Genomic DNA, 21,646 nt, shown 5'->3' with positions numbered 1-21,646 from the left:
TTGTTTTCTTACCTAGTGTTGTTTAATAATTAATTGTGCTTTTTGTTTGCCTTTTCCTTTTCCCCCCTATGTTAACCTGTTTTATTATATAAGGGGAATCCAAAGCAAAAGTACTTAATTCTTTTTACTGTTTATTTTTATGTACTAATTTAACTTGTTTGTGTACATTGTGTAGTATGTTTTTATTACTAGAGTTGTAAAATACTCTTTTTTCTCTTTAACAATTGAAATAGATTAGGTTATTTGTGTATGTTTTTGATATAGCACATGGGCTCCTTGAAGTTATATATAGTGAGATTACTGAATGTGTACTTGTCAAAGAGATTTATTTTTTATATTATCTTTTTCACTATTATACAAAAGTCATGTGGAAGGTTTTAAATTTTGAAATTTGAAATTGTTAAACTCTATTTATTTAGAGTTAAGAGACTGTCATTTTAATGGATAGAATTGATGCTTTCGTAAGGAATAACTGGGGAGAACTCAGGGTCTTAATTCAACTGTTTTGCTTTAATTTGATGTTCTGATATCTTTTTAAATCACAATTTAACTGGATAAGTAGAGGTCACCATAACCCCTGGTTTATAACAGACTCTGCATTGCAAGAATTATTAATGATGAAAGTGGTAGGGTTGTTGCCTGTTTATGAAGACTAGATGACTTTGGCCTCTCTGCCCAAGGCATTAGGGCCTGGTTTAGGGGATGGTCTGCTTTTGCCGATGTGGATAATATCCAGGAGAAGTGTGGGCTGATTATGGTAGCGAGTGCCTTTAGACTGGTAAGACCTATCTGTCTCCAGCTGCCATTTCCAGACACTGGTCTGCACATAACAGCACTGCCAGGAGTCACAGGTTCCTGTGAAGGCAATGGTAGAATTTTGATTCAGGTCACTGTGTTAAATTCTTATCTTTCCAATAAACTAGAGTTTAAAAACATAATTTTTTGAGGAAGTTTCTTCTTTAAGTAACTTTGTTTTTTCCCACTGAATAAAAATCCTATTTCTCATATTTGTAACTTATTGATTGCATGAGCTCAACTTAATATACAGAAAAAGTTATAGTTTCTATAAATTAGAATTTTTAAAAATAATTTTTTATTATGTTATGTTAGTCACCGTACTGTACATCCTTAGTTTTTGATGTAAAGTTGCATGATTCATTAGTTGCGTATAACACCCAGTGAACCATGCAATATGTGCCCTCCTTACTACCCATCACTGGCCTATCCCAATTCCCCACCCTCCTCCCTTCTGAAGCCCTCGGTTTGTATCTCAGAGTCCACAGTCTTTCATGGTTCATTCCCCCTTCTGTTTACCCCCCTTCATTCTTCCCTTCCTTCACCTACCGATCTTCCTATTTCTTATGTTCCATAAATGAGTGAAACCATATGACAATTGTCTTTCTCTGCTTGACTTATTTCACTTAGCATAATCTCCTCCAATCCTGTGCATGTTACTGCAAATGTTGGGTAATCATTCTTTCTGATGGCTGAGTAATATTCCATTGTATATCTGGACCACAACTTCTTAATCCAGTCATCTGTTGAAGGGCATCTCGGCTCCTTCCACGATTTAGCTATTGTGCACAGTGCTGCTATGAACAAGGGGTGCATATGGCCCTTCTCTTCACTATGTCTGTAATTTTGGGGTAAATACCCAGTAGTACAACTGCTGGATCAAAGGGTAGCTCAATTTTCAACTTTTTAAGGGACCTCCACACTGTTTTCCAAATTAGAAATTTTTAAAAAAGGAAAAGGGGCTGTTTACCACATTTGAATCAGAGCCTTTCTCCTGAGTAATGAAGCAGATAATTGAACTGCCAATGTCAGGGTAGAGGTGGGCACAGCTTGAAGCTCCTATCACCTGCATCTGTAACATTTCTGGATTCTCATCTGTCTCACCTAGAAAAACAGGTATAAAATAAGAAGTTCAAGGGAGACAGACTGCATAACACTAACTAATGAGATGATATCATAATCACTTTAAATTATCTTTAAGTTTTAATAAGAAATTTATTTTGTAATCACTGTATTACTATGCAAATTTATCCATTCTAATAATTCCCGCACTTTTTAAATGCCATTCCAAATAATTAACATTTGATTTTCATTTGTAAAATAAATTTTGAGTCAAGTTTAGCTTCACTTTCTTAAGCATAAATAAAAACAAAAACCTATGTTTTTCATTATAAAAGTCGACTTAGGAAGCAGTTCATGTTTACTTTATTTATGAAACTTGATAGTGCACAGAAAGATCTTCCTTGTTTATTTTGCACATTGAAATCTTATGGAGTGATTATCAAAACCATCATTTTATAAAACAAAAACCAATCCCAGACTATATCTCCGATTTTGATTAAAAATTAAAATTAATAGGGCTCTTGGGGAGCTCAGTCAGTGAAGTATCTGCCTTCAGTTCAGATCATGATCCCGGGGTCCTGAGATTGAGTCCAGCATCAGGCTCCCTGCTCAGGAGGGAGCCTGCTTCTCCCTCTCCCTCTGCCTCTTTCTCTGTCACTCATGAATAAATAAAATCTTTAAGAAAAAAATTAAAATTCATAATAGAGACAATATTGGTTAGCTTTCTTACCTGAATTTTAACATCAAACAAATGGACACTCCATCTCACATGTTTTAGAATCACTGTCCTAATAAGCAAAGTAACTACTGACCTGGTTTGAGAACTCTTGGCCCAGAAAGCCAGCATTCTGAGCTATTGAGGTTCTTCAGATATCCCAATGGTGCTAAGAGCTGAATGGGAGTTTGGACCTCTTGAAGGAGCAGCAGTGCTAGATCATTTCTTGCTGCCCCACTCACCAACCGAAATCTCTCATGCAATAGAATGTCAGACACCTTAACAACTCTCAGAGGTGCTCCAGGGTGCTTCAGGCCCAATATTACAGCAGTGTCTTCAGGATTCCTAAGTGTGTAGTTAAGAAATGATTTAGAATATATTCACTAGGAAATACGAGCCTTTAGCAGCCATCAGTTTTAGGCTTTCTAATGTATTCCATTAGCTATGATACACAATGCTCCTACTTTACCTGTAGGGCCATCAGAACCCTATGAAAACTCAAAATTCATACACAGTGGAATTATAGAGGTATTAACTAAGAGAGATATCAATCAGACACGCTGATGCAAATTTCTTGCTTAGCCTGATGCAAAGATGCTATAGAGATAAGAGATACTGTTCAGACATAATATGAAGTGAATTAATCCAAAGAATACTTCAACAAACTAGTTTGAATATATGTATAATACTGTATTAGATGAAGCAGGATGCAAACTTACATGTTCCTGACACAATGGGCAGCAGTGAGAACCCAAGAGCTGCTAACAATGGAGCCACTGCAAATCTGACTGCCACAACTGACAATCATGGCCTGCCAAGGCATGGCATATCGTAGAGAAATTCGATCTGCTAAAGCTGGGAATAAAAGTAAATTCAGTAGAATTGTCATCTGTAGTCCCTCTTAGAAGTTTTTTATCCTTCCTAGCCCTGCTAAGCTTATCATTACTAAAACTGAATCACAAACGCACAGTGTGTACTACTACATATGTGCTACTTCTCTAAAAAGAATAATTGCCTTATTGTTATGTTTCCAAATCCATCATTACTTTATGGCCCAGTTTAATTACCTTTCATTTGTCAAAATATTGAGAACTATTATAGGTCTCTTCCCAAGTAGAATTCTTTTTCAACTGTTAGCATGCCTAGTTAGGTGTCATTAACAGAATAAGCAATAAAAAGGAAAATTTTATTTGACCATTTATTAGAGAAATAAATTTTTAAAAATTAATTAAAGTGGAACTGGAGGAATGGAGCTTAAATACTTTGAAAAATTTAGTGACACTTAGGAGGGAATGATGGTGGCACAGGAGGAGGACCTTACAGTCACCCCATCTAGTGAACACAACTACATAACTATCAAATTATCTGAAATGCAACAGAAATTGATATGAAGACTGAGAGAACAAATTACAAACTAAAGACAGAAGAAGCCATATTGAAGAAGGCAGGAAGTGTAGAGATGTGGTTTGGGAGAGAAATGGATCATGGCCACTGCAGTGGGTAGGGAACAATGATGGAGAAGAAGGGTGACAGACAGACTAACACACATGGCAGTGCACAGGGAAAACAAACACCATAGGAATTAGCTTGGAAAGTGAACGGAGCTGAATTTTGTAATTTCTTGCAACCAGTGGGGCTGAAGTCTGTAGTTAAACATCAGTAGGCTTGGCTCTGGGAAAGCCCAGAGACACTGAGGCTGCCCCATTTGAAAAGGCAGGGAAACAGCCCAGGAACATAGAGTGTGGAAACAGCAATCTGAAGAGCACCTTTGGCACAATCAGAGAGGCTCCATTTCAGAGAATGTCCCAGAGAGGCAGCGTTCACAGACAGACCATCTCTAGGAACAAAGGATCTAGCAGACCATCTCTAGGAACAAAGGATCTAAAAACAAATCATGGAACACCATTTACTTCTTCCGCCCCTCAGAATAAACACAGGGCCACATGTCATAACCAGTGCAGCATGATCACTTGCTACACAACTTGTTTACACCAAGCTCTACCCCCTTGTGTTCTAGCAGGACTGCCATTCTCAGTCAAATCTGCCTCAGTCTCAGCGTGGTGGGGTTTTCACCATGGTGGGCTTCCCATAAGCCCAGCACAAACACCTGCCTACACCACATCTCCCAACCTGAGAGTTTTGTGAAGCCTGGGTTCCAGAGACAGTGGTAACACATCTCATTTCACAATCTGATCAGAGCACACCTAGAAAAAAAACTACCACATTCAGGACAGGGACCAAACACTGCCCACAACAGGCCTATGTAGAAGACAGACTGGAATGATAAAGTGGCCAGAAAGAAACAAAAGAAAAAAGGTAGCACACACTGGAGGCATGCCTGGAAGTGGCAGCTGTTGGGGAACAATGACACTATACAGCAGGGCACTACAGGACCTCTTCTTCCTAAGGCCACTACCCTCCAGAAGAGGAAATGTAGCTAACTTTCCTAACACAGAGAAACAGCCATGGAGACTTAGATAAAATAAAAAGATGGAGAAATTTATCTTAAATGAAAGAAAAAGATAATACTTTATATGGAAAACCCAAAAGACTCCACCCCCAAATTACTAGAACTCATAGAATAATTCAGTAAAGTGGTAGGAAACAAAATCAATGCTCAGAAATTAGTTGCATTTCTATACATGAACAATGAGACTGAAGAAAGAGAAACTGGGGAATTGATTCCATTTATAATAACACCAAAAACCATAAGATATCTCGGAATAAACTTAACCAGACAGGTAAAGGATCTATACTCTAGAAACTACAGAACACTGATGAAACACATTGAAGAAGACACAAAAAGATGGAAAAACATTCCATACTCATGGATCAGAAGAATAAACATAGTTAAAATGTCTATGCTGCCCAGAGCAATCTACACTTTCAACACCATCCTGATCAAAATACCAATGACATTTTTTAAGGAGCTGGAACAAACAATTCTAAAATTTGTGTGGCCAGAAAAGACCCCATATCACCAAAGAAATGTTGAAAAAGAAAAACAAAGCTGCGTGTATCACGTTGCCCGATTTCAAGCTGCACTACAAAGCTGTGATCACAAAGACAGCATGGTACTGCCACAAAAACAGACACATAGACCAATGGAACAGAATAGAGAACCCAGAAATGGACCCTCAACTCTATGGGCAACTAATCTTTGACAAAGCAGGAAGAAACATCCGGTGGAAAAAAGACAGTCTCTTCAATAAATGGTGCTGGGAAAACTGGATAGCTACAGGCAAAAGAATGAAACTTGACCACTCTCTCATACCATACACAAAGATAAATTCCAAATGGATGAAAGACCTCAATGTGAGACAGAAATCCATTAAAATCCTAGAGGAGAACATAGGCTGTAACCCCTTCAACACTGGCCACAACAACTTCTTTCATGACATATCTCCAAAGGCAAGGGAAATAAAAGAAAAAATGAACTTTTGGGACTTCATCAAGATAAAATTTTCTGCACAGCAAAGTCAACAAAACAAAGAGGCAACCCACAGAATGGGAGAAGATATTTGCAAATGAAACTACAGATAAAAGGCTGGTATCCAAGATCTACAAAGAACTTCTCAAACTCAATACACGAGAAACAAATCATCAAATGAAAAAATAGGCAGAAGATATGAACTGACACTTTTCCAATGAAGACATTCAAATGGCTAACAGACACATGAAAAAATGTTCAAAATCATTAGTCATCAGGGAAATTCAAATCAAAACCGTTTGAGATACTACCTTATGCCAGTTAGAATGGCAAAAATGGACAAGGCAGGAAACAACAAATGTTGGAGAGGATGTGGAGAAAGGGGATCCCTTTTAAACTGTTGGTGGGAATGCAAGTTAGTACAGCCACTGTGGAAAACAGTGTGGAGGTCCCTCAAAAAGTTGAAAATAGAGGTACCCTATGACCCAGCCATTGCACTACTGGGTATTTACCCAAAGATACAGATGTAGTGAAGAGAAGGGCCATATGCACCACAATGTTCATAGCAGCATTGTTCACAATAGGACAGGAGGAAGGAGCCGAGATGCCCTTCAACAGTTGGATGGATAAAGAAGACGTGATCCATCTATATAATGGAATATTATTCAGCCATCAGAAAGAATGATTACCCACCATTTGCAGCAAAGTGGACAGGACTGGAGGAGATTATGCTAAGTGAAAGACAATTATCGTATGGTTTCACTCATTTGTGGAACATAAGGAATAGCAGAGACAGTGGAAGGAAGGGAAGAATGAAGGGGGAGTAAACAGAAGGGGGAATGAACCACGAGAGAATATGGACTCTGGGAAACAAACTGAGGGTTTCAGAGAGGAGGGGGGTGGGGAGGGTGAGCTAGCATGGTAATGAGTATTAAGGAGAGCACATATTGCATGGAGCACTGGGTGTTATATGCGAAGAATGAATCATGGAACACAACATCAAAAACTAATGATGCCCTGTATGGGACTATCATCACATAATAAAAACAAAAATTTTTAAAAAGGACAGGGCCAGATGTCTAAGCAAAACAGATATAAATAACACGCTTGATAGAGGATTCAAAATAACGGTCATAAGGATAATCACTGGATTGAGAATAGAGCGGAAGGCATCAGTGAGACAACTAACACAAAAAATAACATAGGAGATAAATGGCTGAATAAATGAAATGAGAAACATTCTTGATGGAATTGAAGAACTGAGTTAGAAGAAACAGAGAAACAAATTAATGATCTAGAATACAGAATAATGAAATGTAATCAAGCTGGACAAAAGAGAGAAGAGAGCAGTACATAAAAAGAGAATAAACTTAGTGACTCCATCAAATGTAATAATATGCATTTTATTGCAGCCAGGAAGAAGGAAAAGGGGGCAGAGAATTTATTTAAAGAGATAGTAGTTGAAACTTCCATAATCTGAAGAAGAAAACATATCCAGATCCAAGAGTCACAGAAACCCCTCAACAAAATCAACAAAAGCAGATCCACACCAAGATATATTGTAATCAAATTAGGAAAATATAGTAACAAGACAAAATTTTGAAAGCAGCTAGAAAAAAGAAGACAGTTACATACAAGGGAAAACCCATAAGGATAAGAGTGGATTTTCAGCAGAAAGGAGTGGCCTGATATATTCAAAGTGCTGAATGGGAAAAATCTGCAGCCAAGAGTATTCTACCTAGCAAGAGTATCATTCAGAATAGAAGGAAAGATAAAGAGTTTCCCAGAAAAAGGACAACTAAAGGAGCTGGAGACCAGTAAACCAGTTCTGCAAGAAATATTAAAAGGGGACTCTTTGCGTAGAAACAGGAAACCAAAAGTTACAATATGAAGGGAGGAAACATAAAAGCAGTACAATGAATATTTTTATAAAATTTCATGCAAGGAACTCAGAAAATAAAAGGATTTAAAATATGACAGCATAGGGGGCCTGGGTGGTTCATTTGGTTAAGCCCCTAGATTTCGGCTCAGTTCATGATCTTAAGGTTGTGAGATGGAGCCCCAAGTCCAGCTCCATGTTGGGCATAGAGCCTGTTTAAGATTCTCTCTCTCCCCCTCTCTCTGTCCCTCCCTTCTTGCTCATGCTCTCTCTCTCTCAAAAATAACTAAGTAAACTAACTAAATAAATAACAGAATATATTAAAATGAAAGGAGTAAATGAGTAAAGAATGGGTTCAATCTTAAATGACCATGAACTTAATATAGACTGCTATATGTAGAAGATATTATATACAAACCTAATGGTAATCATAAATCAAAACCACTAATAAATATGCGAAAAATAAAGAGAAAATAATCCAACTATATCACTAAAGAAAATCAGCAAATCATTAAAGAGGAAAAGACAAGAAAGGATCAAAGAAAATCTTCATAAACAATCACAAAACAAATACATTGATATGTCTTTAGCAATAATTATGTTGAATGTAAATAGACTGAACATTCCAATAAGAAGACAAAGATTGACACAATGGATGAAAAAAAAAGACCCATCTACATGGTGTCTACCACAGACTCATTTTAGACCTAAAGACATCTGCAGATTTAAATGAGGAGATGGAAAACATTTATCATGTGAATGGCTGTAAAAAAGAAAGCCAGAGTGGCAATATTTTTATTGGGCAAACTAGACTTTAAAATAAAGACTGTTAACAAGAGACAAAAAAAGGCACTATATAATCATAAAGTGGACAATCCAACAAGAAGAACTAACAATTGTAAATATTTATACACCCAACATGGGAGCAGCCAAATACATAAAGTAGTTAATAACATTAAGAAACTCAGCAGTAATAATACAATAATAGCAAGGGACTTGAACACCACACTTACATCAATAGACAGATCATCCAAACAGAAAATCAAAAAGAAACAAGGGCTTTGACAAACTGAAGGCTTCGGAGAGGAGGGGGTGGAGGAATGGGATAGACTGGTGATGGGTAGCAAGGAGGGCACGTATTGCACGGAGCACTAGGTGTTATACGCAAGTAATGAATCATGGAACACTACATCAAAAACTGGGGATGTACTGTATGGTGACTAACATAATATAATAAAAAATATTTTAAAAAAGGAAAGCAAGACAGAATCTTCAGATCACTGTATTACATCTACCTAATTAATGGTTTTTAAAAACTCTTTTAAAATATTTCTTATCTACTACCATATGTAGTTTTCTCACACTCTCAAAAAATAAATGATAATAATGTTTAATAAATAAGTAAATAAATAAGTAAATAAGTAAGTAAATAAGTAAATAAATAATAAATAAATAAATAAATAAATAAATAAATAAATAAAGTAATGGACCACATAGACTTAACATATATATTCATGACATTCCATCCTAAAACAGCTGAGGACACATTCTTTTCAAGTGCACATGGGTCATTCCCCAGAACAGATCACATGTAAGCCCACAAAACAGGCCTCAACAAATTCAAGATTAGAGTCATACCACGCATCTTTTCTGACCACAATGCTATAAAACAAGAAGTCAACAAGAAAAAAATCTGGAAAGCCACAAATTCATGGAAGTTAAACAACATACTAAATAATAAATGGGTCAACCAGGAAATCAGAGAAGGAATAAAAACGTACATGGAAGCAAATGAAAATGGAAATACAACAATCCAAAATTGCTGAGATGCATCAAAAGTGGTCCTAAGAGGGAAGTATACGGCAATACAGACCTACCTCAATATGCAAGAAAAATCTCAAGTACACGACCTTACCTTACACCTAAAGGAGCTAGAGAAAGAGCAACAAACAAAACTGAAAACCAGGAGAAGGAAGGAAATTTAAAACATGAAAGCAGAAATAAATAATATAGAAACTAAAAACAACAACAATAGAATAGATCAATGAAACCAGGAATTGGTTCTCTGAAAAATACCAATAAATTTGATAAGCCTCCAGGCAGATTTATCAGGAAGAAAAGAGAAAGGACTAAAATAAATAAAATTAACAACCAACACCACAGATATATGAACAGATATAGAAATAATTATACGAAAATAGGAAAAACTATATGCCAACAAACTGGACAACATGGAAGAATTGGGTAAATTCCCAGAAACAGGAAGAAATAGAAAATTTGAAAAGACTGATTTACCAACATATAAATTGAATCAGTTATAATAATGATTTAATAACTCCCAACAAACAAAAGTCCAGTACCAGATGGCTCCCCAGGTGAATTCTACCAAACATTCAGAGTTAATACCTATTCTTCTCAAACTATCCCAAAAAACAGAAAAGGAAGGATCACTTCCAAATCCATTCTATTAGGACATAATTACTCTAAAATCAAAACCAGACAAACACTCCACTAAAAGAGACAACAACAGGCCAACATCTCTGATGAACATGGATGGAAAAATTCCTGATAAAATATTAGCAATTCAAATCTAACAATACATTAAATAAATCATTCACCAAATCGATTGGATTTATTCCTGAGCTGCAGGGGGGTTCAATTGTCACAAATCAATCAATGTGATAAACCACATCAATAAAAGGATAAAACCAAATGATTATTTCAATAGATGCAGAAAAAGCATTTGACAAAGTACAATATTCATTCATGATAAAAATTCTCAACCAGGTAGATTTAGAAGGAACATACCTCAACAACATAAATGTAATATATGAAAACCCCACAGAAAACATCATCTGTAAAGGCTAAAAACAGAGCTCTCTCCTTAAGGTTAGGAAAAAAAAAAACAAGGATACCCACTCTCACCACTGTTACTGAACATAGTATTAGAAGTCTAGCCTCAGCAATCAGACAAGAATGAGAAATAAAAGGTATCCAATCAGCAAGAAAGAACTAAAACTTTCACTACCTGCAGATGACATGACGCTATATATAGAAAATCCACAAGAATCCAAAAAAAATTCAGGTTGAACTGATAAAGTCACAGGATACAACTCAATGTACAGCAATCTGTTACATTTCTACACATCAATAATGAACAGCAAAAAGAAATTAAGAAAGCAATCCCATTTACAGTTTCACACACACAAAAATTAAAATATCTAGGAATATATCTAACCAGAGGGATGAAATATCTGTACTCTGAACTGTAAAACACAGATGAAAGAATTTATAAAGCATACAAAATATGACAGATATTCCACAGTCATGCAATGGAAGAAAAGTTATTGTGAAAATGTCTACAACCTAGCAATCTACAAATTTAATGCAATCCTATCAAAATGCCACCAGGATGTGGTGGGATACAAAATCAATGCTCAGAAATCAGTTGCATTTCTATACACAAATAATGAGACTGAGGAAAGGGAAATTAGGGAATCCATCCCATTTACAATAGCACCAAAAATCATACGTTACCTTGGAATTAACCAGAGACGTAAAGGACCTATATTCTAGAAACTACAAATCACTCTTGAAAGACATTGAGGAAGACACAAAAAGATGGAAAGATATTCCATGCTCATGGATTGGAAGAATTAACATAGTAAAATGTCCATGCTACCCAGAGCAGTCTACACTTTCAAAGCTATCCCGATCAAAATACCGAGGACATTTTTCAAAGAACTGGAACAAATAGTCCTTAAATTTGTATGGAACCAGAAAAGGCCCCGAATTGCCAAGGAACTGTTGAAAAGGAAAAACAATGCTGGGGGCATCACAATGCCGAATTTCGAGCTGTACTACAAAGCTGTGATCACAAAGACCGCATGGTACTGGCACAAAAACAGACGCATAGACCAATGGAACAGAATAGAGAACCCAGAAATGGACCCTCGGCTCTATGGGCAACTAATCTTTGACAAAGCAGGAAGAAACATCCGGTGGGAAAAAGACAGTCTCTTCAATAAATGGTGCTGGGAAAATTGGTCAGCTACATGCAAAAGAATGAAACTTGACCACTCTCTCACACCATACACAAAAATAAATGCCAAATGGATGAAAGACCTCGATGTGAGACAGGAATCCATCAAAATCCTAGAGGAGAACATAGGCAGCAACCTCTACGACATTGGAAAAAGCAAACTTTTTCATGACACATCCCCAAAGGCAAGAGAAACAAAGATACAATGAATTTATGGGACTTCATCAAGATAAAAAGCTTCTTCACAACCAAGGAAACAGTCAAAAAAACTAATAGGCAGCCCACGGAATGGGAGAATATATTTGCAAATGATGCTACAGATAAAAGACTGGAATCCAAGATCTACAAAGAACTTCTCAAACTCAATACACGAGAAACAAATAAATACATCAAAAAATGGGCAGAAGATACGAACAGACACTTTTCCAATGATGACATACAAATGGCTAACAGACACATGAAAAAATGTTCAAAATCATTAGCCATCAGGGAAATTCAAATCAAAACCACACTGAGATACCACCTTATGCCAGTTAGAATGGCAAATATTAACAAGGCAGGAAACAGCAATTTCTGGAGAGGATGTGGAGAAAGGGGATCCCTCCTACATTGTTGGTGGGAATGCAGGTTGGTGCAGCCACTCTGGAAAACAGTGTGGAGGTCCCTTAAAAAGTTAACAATTGAGCTACTCTACGACCCAGCCATTGTAATACTGGGTATTTACCCAAAGATACAGACGTAGTGAAGAGAAGGGCCATATGCACCCCAATGTTCATATAGCAGCATTATCCACAATTTCTAAATCGTGGAAGGAACCGAGATGCCCTTCAACAGATGACTGGATTACGAAGCTGCGGTCCATATATACAATGGAATATTACTCAGCTATCAGAAAGAACGAGTTCTCAACATTTGCTGCAACACGGACGGCACTGGAGGAGATAATGCTAAGTGAAATAAGCCAAGCAGTGAAAGACTATTATCATATGGTTTCTCTCATCTATGGAACATAAGAACTAGGAAGATCGGTAGGGGAAGAAAGGGATAAAGAAAGGGGAGTAATCAGAAGGGGGAATGAAGCATGAGAGACTATGGACTATGAGAAACAAACTGAGGGCCTCAGAGGGGAGGGTGGTGGGGGAATGGGATAGACTGGTGATAGGTAGTAAGGAGGGCACGTATGGCATGGTGCACTGGGTGTTATACGCAACTAATGAATCATTGAACTTTACATCGGAAACCAGGGATGTACTGTATGGTGACTAACATAATATAATAAAAAAACATTAGAAAAAATGCCACCAGGGTTTTTCATAGAGCTAGAATAATCCAAAAATTTGTGCAGAGCCACAGAAGAGCTTTATTTTTAAAATTATTTTACATATATATTTTTATTATTATGTTCAGTTGGCCAACTGAAGAAATTTTTTTGTCAATCAATGTTGAAAAAGAAAAGCTAAGCTAGAAGCAGCACAATTCTAGTCTTCAAGTTATATCACAAGGCTGTCATCAGCAAAACAGTATTTGACAGGTCCTGAACACACAGATATATAATACACAAAAACAGATCAATAAAATAGAGTAAAAAACCCAGAAATAAACCCACAGTTTTGTGGTCAACTAATCTTCGACAAAGCAGGAAAGAACATCCAAAGTTATACACAACTAATGAATCATGGAACTTTACATAGAAAACTAGGGATGTACAGTATGGTGACTAACATAATATAATAAAAAAGAAGGAAAAAAAGAATATTAAACCAGAAAGAAGAAAGAAAGAAAGAAAGAAAGAAAGAAAGAAAGAAAGAAAGAAAGAAAGAAAGAAAGAAAGAAAGAGAAAGAGAGAGAGAGAGAGAGAGAGAGAGAGGGAGGGAGGGAGGGAGGGAGGGAGGAAGGAAGGAAGGAAGGAAGGAAGGAAGGAAGGAAGGAAGGAAGAAAGGAAGGAAGAAGGGAGGGGGAGAGGCAGGGAGGGAGAGGGAGGGAGAGAGGAAGGAAGGAAGGGAGGGAGGGATGGAGGGAGGGAGGAAGGGGGAAAGGGAAGGGAAGGGGAGAGGAGTGAAGAGGGGAGGGGGGAGGGGAGAGGGGAGAGGGGAGGGGAGGGGAGGGGAGAGGAGAGGAAAGGAAAGGGGAAAGGAGAGGAGAGGAGAGAGGAGAGGAGAGGGGAGGGGAGGGGAGGGGAGGGGAGGGGGAGGAAAACATCCAAAGGAAAAAAGACAGTCTCTTCAACAAATGGTGCTGGGAAAATTGGACAGCTACATGTGGAAGAATGAAACTGGACCATTCTTATACTATACACAAAGCTAAATTCAAAATGGATTAAATGTGAGAGCTGAATCCATTAAATCCTAGAAGAGAGCACAGAACAGTAACTTCTCTTGACATTAGCTGCAGCAACTTCTTACTAGTTACATCTCCAGAGGCAAGGAAAACAAAAAGCAAAAATTAATTATTAAGACTTCATCAGTATAAAAGGCTTCCGCACAGCAAAAGAAACAGTCAATAAAACTAAAAGGAAGCCTACAGAATGGGAGAAGATATTTGCAAACAATATATCTGATAAAGGTTTAGTATATAAAATATAAAAATAATTGAATAGACATTTCTCCAAAGAAGATATCCAGATGGCTAACAGACACGTGAAAGATTCTCAATATCACTTGTCATCAGGAAAATACAAATCAAAACCACAATGAGATACCACCCCACCAGTCAGAATGACTAAAATAAAAAATACAAGAAACAACACATGTTGACGAGGATGCAGAGAAAGAGGAACCCTCTTTCACTGTTGATGGGAATGCAAACTGGTGCACCCACTTTGGAAAACAGTGTGGAAGGTTCCTCAAAAAGTTAAAAATAGAGGTACCCTGTCACCCAGGTATTGCACTACTGGGTATTTACCCCAAAGACACAGACATAATGAAGAGAAGGGCCATATGCACCCCAATGTTCAGGGCAGCAAAGTCCACAATAGCTAAATCGTGGAAGGAACCAAGATGCCCTTCAACAGATGACTGGATTAAGAAGTTGTGGTCCAGGGGGTGCCTGGGTAGCGCAGCGGTTAAGCAACTGCCTTCGGCTCAGGGCGTGATCCCAGCATTCTGGGTTAGAGCCCCACATCGGGCTCCTCCACTAAGAGCCTGCTTCTTCCTCTCCCACTCCCCCTGCTTCTGTTCCCTCTCTCGCTGGTTGTCTCTGTCAAATAAATAAATAAAAATCTTAAAAAAAAAGAAGTTGTGGTCCATATATACAATGGAATATTACTCAGCTATCAGAAAGAATTCTCAACATTTGCTGCAACATGGACGGCACTGGAGGAGATAATGCTAAGTGAAATAAGTCAAGCAGAGAAAGATAACTATCATATGATTTCTCTCATCTATGGAACATAAGAACTAGGATGATCGGTAGGGGAAGAAAGGGATAAAGAAAGGGGGGGTAATCAGAAGGGGGAATGAAACATGAGAGACTATGGACTCTGAGAAACAAACTGAGGACCTCAGAGGGGAGGGGGGGTGGAAGAATGGGATAGACTGGTGATGGGTAGTAAGGAGGGCACGTATTGCATGGTGCACTGGGTGTTATACACAACTAATGAAACATTGAGCTTTATGTCGGAAACTGGGGATGTACTGTATGGCGACTAACATAATATAATAAAAAATCATTAAAAAAAAAGAAGACGTGCTCCATATATACAATAGAATATTACTCAGCTATCAAAAAGGATGAAAACTCACCATTTTCAGCAACATAGACAGGACTGGAGGGAATTATGCTAAGCAAAGTAAATCATTCACAGAAAGGCAAATACCATGTGATTTCACTCACATTTGGGATTTAAGACAAAACAAATGAACATGGGGAAAAGAGAGAGAGACAGGCAAACCAAGAAACAGACTGTTAACTCCAGAGAGCACAGTGAAGATTACCAAGGGGTGGGGGATAGGCGAACTAGGTGATGGGGATGAAGGAGGGCACTTGTCATGATGAATGCTGAATGATGTATGGAAGTGTGAAACCACTATACTCTACACCTGAAACTAATATTACACTGTATGTTAACTGGAATTTAAATAAAAACTTAAAAAATAAAACTTTAATGTGATAGGCAATTGTTAGTTTAAATATCTTCAGGGGCGCCTGGGTGGTGCAGTCATTAAGCGTTCGCCTTCGGCTCAGGGCATGATCCCGGCATTCTGGGATCGATCCCCACATCAGGCTCCTCCACTAGGAGCCTGCTTCTTCCTCTCCCCCTCCCGCTGCTTGTGTTCCCTCTCTCGCTGGCTGTCTTTGTCTGTCAAATAAATAAATAAAATATTAAAAAAATAAATAAATATAATTTTCAGGTTTGCAACTTAGGAAAGTGAAGTTTAGAGTCTGTCATAAAAGTTTTGAGTTGAAGTAATAGTAATTAATACATACACAAAAAATATGGTAATAGATAAGGTATGTATAAAAAGGAAAAAGGGAAGAGAATAGGTGAAGATAGAATCTAGACTATTCAGGGAATTACAGTCTTTAAATTGTCAAAGTGATAAGGACTTTGAAATATCTGACCAAAGTTGTTAGATAATCTCAGTTATGTTTTAAAAGCATTGTTTACTATGGATATGAGTATACTATGGAGTATGAACATGATAAACAAGTTTAATTACATGAGCATATAACATGAAGAAATATGATTGTGCTAGAAATCAATTTCTAAGGAAAGAAATAAAGTGAGGTATGACAGCATGATAAGACTTCATAATAGTCAGGAAAAGAAAGATGATCACAATGTAATAGATTTCAGTATAGCATATTAGAGAAATCATTAAATATTACTAGCAAGAAAGTATATATTGATTTCACTCATTGATGGAACATAAGAAGTAGGAAGATCGGTATGAGAAGGAAGGGAAGAATGAAGGGGGGATAAACAGAAGGGGGAATGAACCATGAGAGACTATGGACTCTGGAAAACAAACTGAGGGCTTCAGAGGGAAGGGTGTAGGGGAATGGGATAGACTGGTGATGGGTAGTAAGGAGGGCACATATTGCATGGTGCACTGGGTGTTATTGCAACTAATGAATCATCGAACTTTACATCAAAAACCAGGGATGTACTGTATGGTGACTAACATAACAAAATAAAAATTATAAAAAGAAAAAAAAAGGAAAGTATATATTTAACTTAAAATTCTGACATTACATTTGTAAGACTCTGTAGTAGTAAAGAAGTTTGTATTAGAAGAATAAAAAGTTTGAGTGTCTATGCTAAGCTTGTTTCCTCTTTCTATTCTAATAATGTGATGAAACCATTCTATTTCTATGGGTATCACAGTAATGAAGAAAATTATTATAATCATGTCATCTATATCAGAAAGAAATATTATGAAAGTTAAATAATACACCAAGTATGAAATACCTTTGGAAGCTATGAGGTTAATGATTCCTATTATTTGGTTGGTATTAAAAACTCATGCATTTCTCTGGAAAAAATCTCTCCCCCTCCTTTTCTAATTCCATTATCCTTTTCTCTTCCTTTTTTTCCCCCATACCTCCCTCACTACCATTTTCTTGGGCCTTACTCTGCGGCTGCAGCAGAGAGATGAATTGTGGTCGGATAGAGGCAGGAGTAGCAGTAAAAGCCGAGGCATTCATAGAGGTAGAGACTGAAAGGGAGATGGAAGCAGAGGTAGTCATGGCCCCGTGCTGGGACCATGGTGCATGGCTGGGCCGTGTAACTCCCTGAAGCCAAAAAAGGAAAGGGCTCACTTGGCTGAAGACATAGGGCTTTGTGCAATGTTCATCGAAGTGACTCAAAATTCCCACCTGCACCCATGTGTCCTTTTGTTGTAGATGGCACACTAGAGGTGCCCCTAAGTCACCCTGCAAAAAACAAGGAGCAAAATGTCCATGTCAGTTTAAAGGAGACTGGCAAGTAACTTCTGGTGTTGAAGAAGTAAGTTCTGCTTTCCACACCCCTCAACTGTATCACCTTACAGCCAGCCTCGCCCATAGCTTTCTTGGCTTCTACACAGAATGTGAATTCATTCAGCTTGGGCCAAAACTGGGCACATGTGCTGACTTGAAGTATGCTTAGGTGCCTTTTTTGCAGAATCCCAGGACTTCCTAGTGGAAAATGGAGAAGAGAGAGGATTTTAGGTTTACCCTAGGTTGGAGGGAGACAGATGGCTGAAGAAAAAGGTAATAACAAATATCCTACTACATGAAAGGATTTTACTCCTTCTTTCCAAATATATCAATCTTATTAAATCCCTGTAATTATTCTGCATTACTCACCTCTCATGAGGGACCAACTGGGTAGCCAGCAGTCATACAGCTGTATATTTTTCTCTTGCTCCAGGTTCTCCTCTAGGCAGATAGGAAGCACCAAGGGTTGAAAATGCAGTGGCTGTTTCAGGTAGATTAACCCAGGACCCAAAGGTCCCTTGGGACCTAGATAGGGCATGGCACGGTGAATGCCTACAGTTTGAGCTTGAGCAGGCTCCTGAAGATCAATAAGCCCCACTTGGACCACGGCTAATGCTTCTGAGTTTTTTCTGGGAGGGAAATTTATCAAGCATTTTATTATTACATATTTCAATGTGAAAAAGAACTCTAGAGTTAACATGAATTAGATAAAGTCCAGATGAGCATTAAAGTACTACTCCTATTCCCTTTCTACTTGTGTCTTATTAGGAATGCTATGTTTAGACATCTTCAGGAATGAGGAGGTAAATATTACAATGCAAAGGATTTCTTTATTGAAAATTCCTAACTTAAATTATTAGGCATTCTACTATTTATTATTTAACACTTCATGAAATACATTTTGAACGTTAGGAGTTGAAATATCTCACTTCATAAAACGTAAATAACATTGCACAGTTATTCCTTTTTTGGAGGCCTATTCTCCTTTAAACTGACATGGACATTTTGCTCCTTGTTTTTTGCAGGGTGACTTAGGGGCACCTCTGGTGTGCCATCTACAACAAAAGGACACATGGGTGCAGGTGGGAATTTTGAGTCACTTCGATGAATATTGCACAAAGCCCTATGTCGTCAGCCAAGTGAGCCCCTTCCTTTTTTGGCCTTTATTTCACTATATTAAAAGAAGAAATAAAACTATACTCAATAGAATATTTTTCAAATAGTTATAATTCTCCTACAGATTCATATATTTAAGAGATAACATGGTTGAAGTAAAAAATGGAAAACTGTGAACCTAATATGTTAGTTATTTAAACTTTCATTTTATTATAGCTAAAATTATACAAAACAGGTATCTTTTTACATATCTATTGGTTTGGATCATGAAATTAGCCCTGAAAAATAGGTAAAACAGTAATTTAGGGATACTTAAGGAAATGACAAGATACAAGAGGAGATACTTTCTCTTTAGTTAAGAAAATATATCAGATGTGATTACTACAAGAAGATACACTAAATTTGATTTCTGTAGCAAACAGAATATGTACCTTCTTTTTTTTAAATAAGTATTTGCCATCTTTATTATTTGTGGTCACTGCAATACAGTGAGATCAATTTTATTAATATCTAGAATTTTTAATTGAATACCTAAAATATACCATTTAGCAAGGGAGGGAACCAACTTGTATAAAGTTAAAAGTTAATTTAGTTGCATCTCCAACAAATGAACATTTACCCAACTCTTCAACATGGCACAGGACATTCAATTTTATCTAACTCCCACTGAATTATTATAGTTTGATTTGTTTGAAAATTCTCTTATGCTTAGAAAAGTTTATTTCATTGTAATTTCCCTTCAATAATTAATGTTGTATAATTAGAGACTGAGGTAGAGAGTTTACTCATTGCCCCCCAGTTACTGGTGTCCACACTGGATACAAAGTATCTTTCAATTAGCTGAATTTGGTTCCTGCATTTGGCAACAACAACAACAACAACAACAACAACAAGAAAGGCTTAACAAATATAATATTCTTTTTTATAATAATTTTAATTATGTTTATGGATATGTACCTTCTTTAAACAACCTTGAAACAACTTACTCAGACTTACATGAAATTTGCACATCTAGCTGTGGTAAGGATCCACTGTTCATTCAGTATAGAGCCAGCACAGAAATGGGAGAAAGACAGTTGCACAGAAACCATCCAAGGAAATTCACCCACTTCTGCCTCCCAGCAGTTGGGACAGTGGGGAACAAGGCCAGTTCGTAATCCACACTCTGCAGAAAGAATCCATTCAATAGGTTGAAGTTAGTATTATCACCTGTTTTACCTGAACAGTTTGATTTCCTATTTTTCAAGTTTATAAAAGTGCTTGTAAATTTTCAAATTCAAGAAAGTGCTTGAATATACATAATTTTAACCCTATAGAGATTGGTATAGGAACAGAGACTGTCTGAATACACTCTCTGAAAATAACATGTCTATTCATTTCTCAAATGGAATAAACCATTTCTAAGCATTAAAAGTATTTTTATATTATGTTCTGAAAGGAACTATATTTATAAAACAAACTGCTTCTAGCAAAAATTAGTCTTCTCATAATATGTAGATGTCTGTTAAGATTTTATTGTCTGTTGCCCATTCTCTGATCTAAACAAAGGTTTGAATTTTGTTTTGCCCAAATATGAGGACATGACTTCTGACCTATACAGAAACTCTTGCTTTGGACTCTAACAATGAGCTTGGTCTCAAGGATAATAACTCAAATAGATGACTACACTGAACTTGCCTGTGGTTTCATGAGAAATAACAGCTGTCTTGAAGAGCCAGAAAGCCTGGACACTCTCTTTCCAGACCACACCCAGTTGACACTCAGCCAAAGAAACGTTGAGTTCTGAATACTTGAGAGGATCTTGTTCAGGCTGATCAGACTTGGTTCCAGACTGAGATCCAGGCATCAGAGAAGGTTCTTTTGTTAAAAGTGTCGCTGGAACAGCAAGCAGATATGAAAAAAGTATGAGAAAAAATGCTCTCTTCAGTAAATTTTAAGGAAGAAAGTTCCTTGACAGAGCTATCAGATGATGAGGCTAAGGGCAGGAGAAAAGGAGAGGAGGCTGCTGGAGAAAGAATGGCGCAAGAAGGGAAACTACAGAATAAAGGGAATGTGCAAGAAGAAATGACTGAACAGGAATGGGACAATGCACATGGTGATGGGAGAGAACAAGGAACGAGAAAGGAAAATGATGGAGAGAGGGAGCTAAGAGAAGTAGATGTTACATCAGGACTTTCATTTGTTTTAGTAATTTGTAATTTATTGCCAAACTTCAGGTAATGAAGTCTTTCAGGAAGCCAAGCATTTGAAAGGGGAAGAAAGGGAATGTTTGTGCGCTCAGTAAAACAGAGAGAATTGATTTGATATTGACTTTCTGTTGTAGCTATCTCAGTTGACAAAGCTATAAAATACTGATCTGGGGAAGGAATTACTTCTATTGGTAAAAAAGGTACATGTTTAGACCAGGAACTGAAATGGCTAGTTAAGAGAGTTGCTCCATCTGGCTCAACCTCAGAGGGAACAAATGATATAATTCTATCAGGTTTATAATGCCTTGTCAGGTCTGATTTCTACTTCAGTACAGATCCATGTTCTTACTTTCTCATGTTTAAGAATAGCAGAGGATGCAATAATACCAGTTTCAGGGTAAGCCCCGGATCTGACTGCTTGGGTTTCAGGGTGGATCCAAGGATGAACCATACCAACTTCAGGCTGCAATCCGGAGCTGAAGATCTGAGATTCAGAATT

At 37.4% G+C, this 21,646-nt stretch overlaps 1 protein-coding gene across 1 annotated transcript in view; it reads right to left on the bottom strand.

Annotated features, from left to right (window-relative positions):
* Positions 1 to 582: 582 nt before the first annotated feature.
* The window catches only part of LOC130544284 (uncharacterized), a 36,978-nt gene continuing 15,914 nt past the window's right edge, over positions 583 to 21,646 (bottom strand). Inside the window, exons 6-14 of the mRNA XM_057315340.1 lie at positions 20,636 to 20,833; positions 19,955 to 20,123; positions 18,212 to 18,471; positions 17,907 to 18,040; positions 17,497 to 17,797; positions 3,292 to 3,427; positions 2,670 to 2,917; positions 1,766 to 1,899; positions 583 to 855 (exon numbers count right to left, since the gene is read on the bottom strand). Of these exons, the coding sequence (XP_057171323.1) occupies positions 583 to 855; positions 1,766 to 1,899; positions 2,670 to 2,917; positions 3,292 to 3,427; positions 17,497 to 17,797; positions 17,907 to 18,040; positions 18,212 to 18,471; positions 19,955 to 20,123; positions 20,636 to 20,833 (1,853 nt within the window). The remainder of the gene's footprint in view (positions 856 to 1,765; positions 1,900 to 2,669; positions 2,918 to 3,291; positions 3,428 to 17,496; positions 17,798 to 17,906; positions 18,041 to 18,211; positions 18,472 to 19,954; positions 20,124 to 20,635; positions 20,834 to 21,646) is intronic.

This window comes from Ursus arctos, chromosome Y (genome assembly GCF_023065955.2).
Source record: "Ursus arctos isolate Adak ecotype North America chromosome Y, UrsArc2.0, whole genome shotgun sequence".
NCBI lineage: Eukaryota > Metazoa > Chordata > Mammalia > Carnivora > Ursidae > Ursus > Ursus arctos.
Note: the sequence above shows the minus strand (reverse complement) of the source record. Positions and strands in the feature narration are given on the sequence as shown.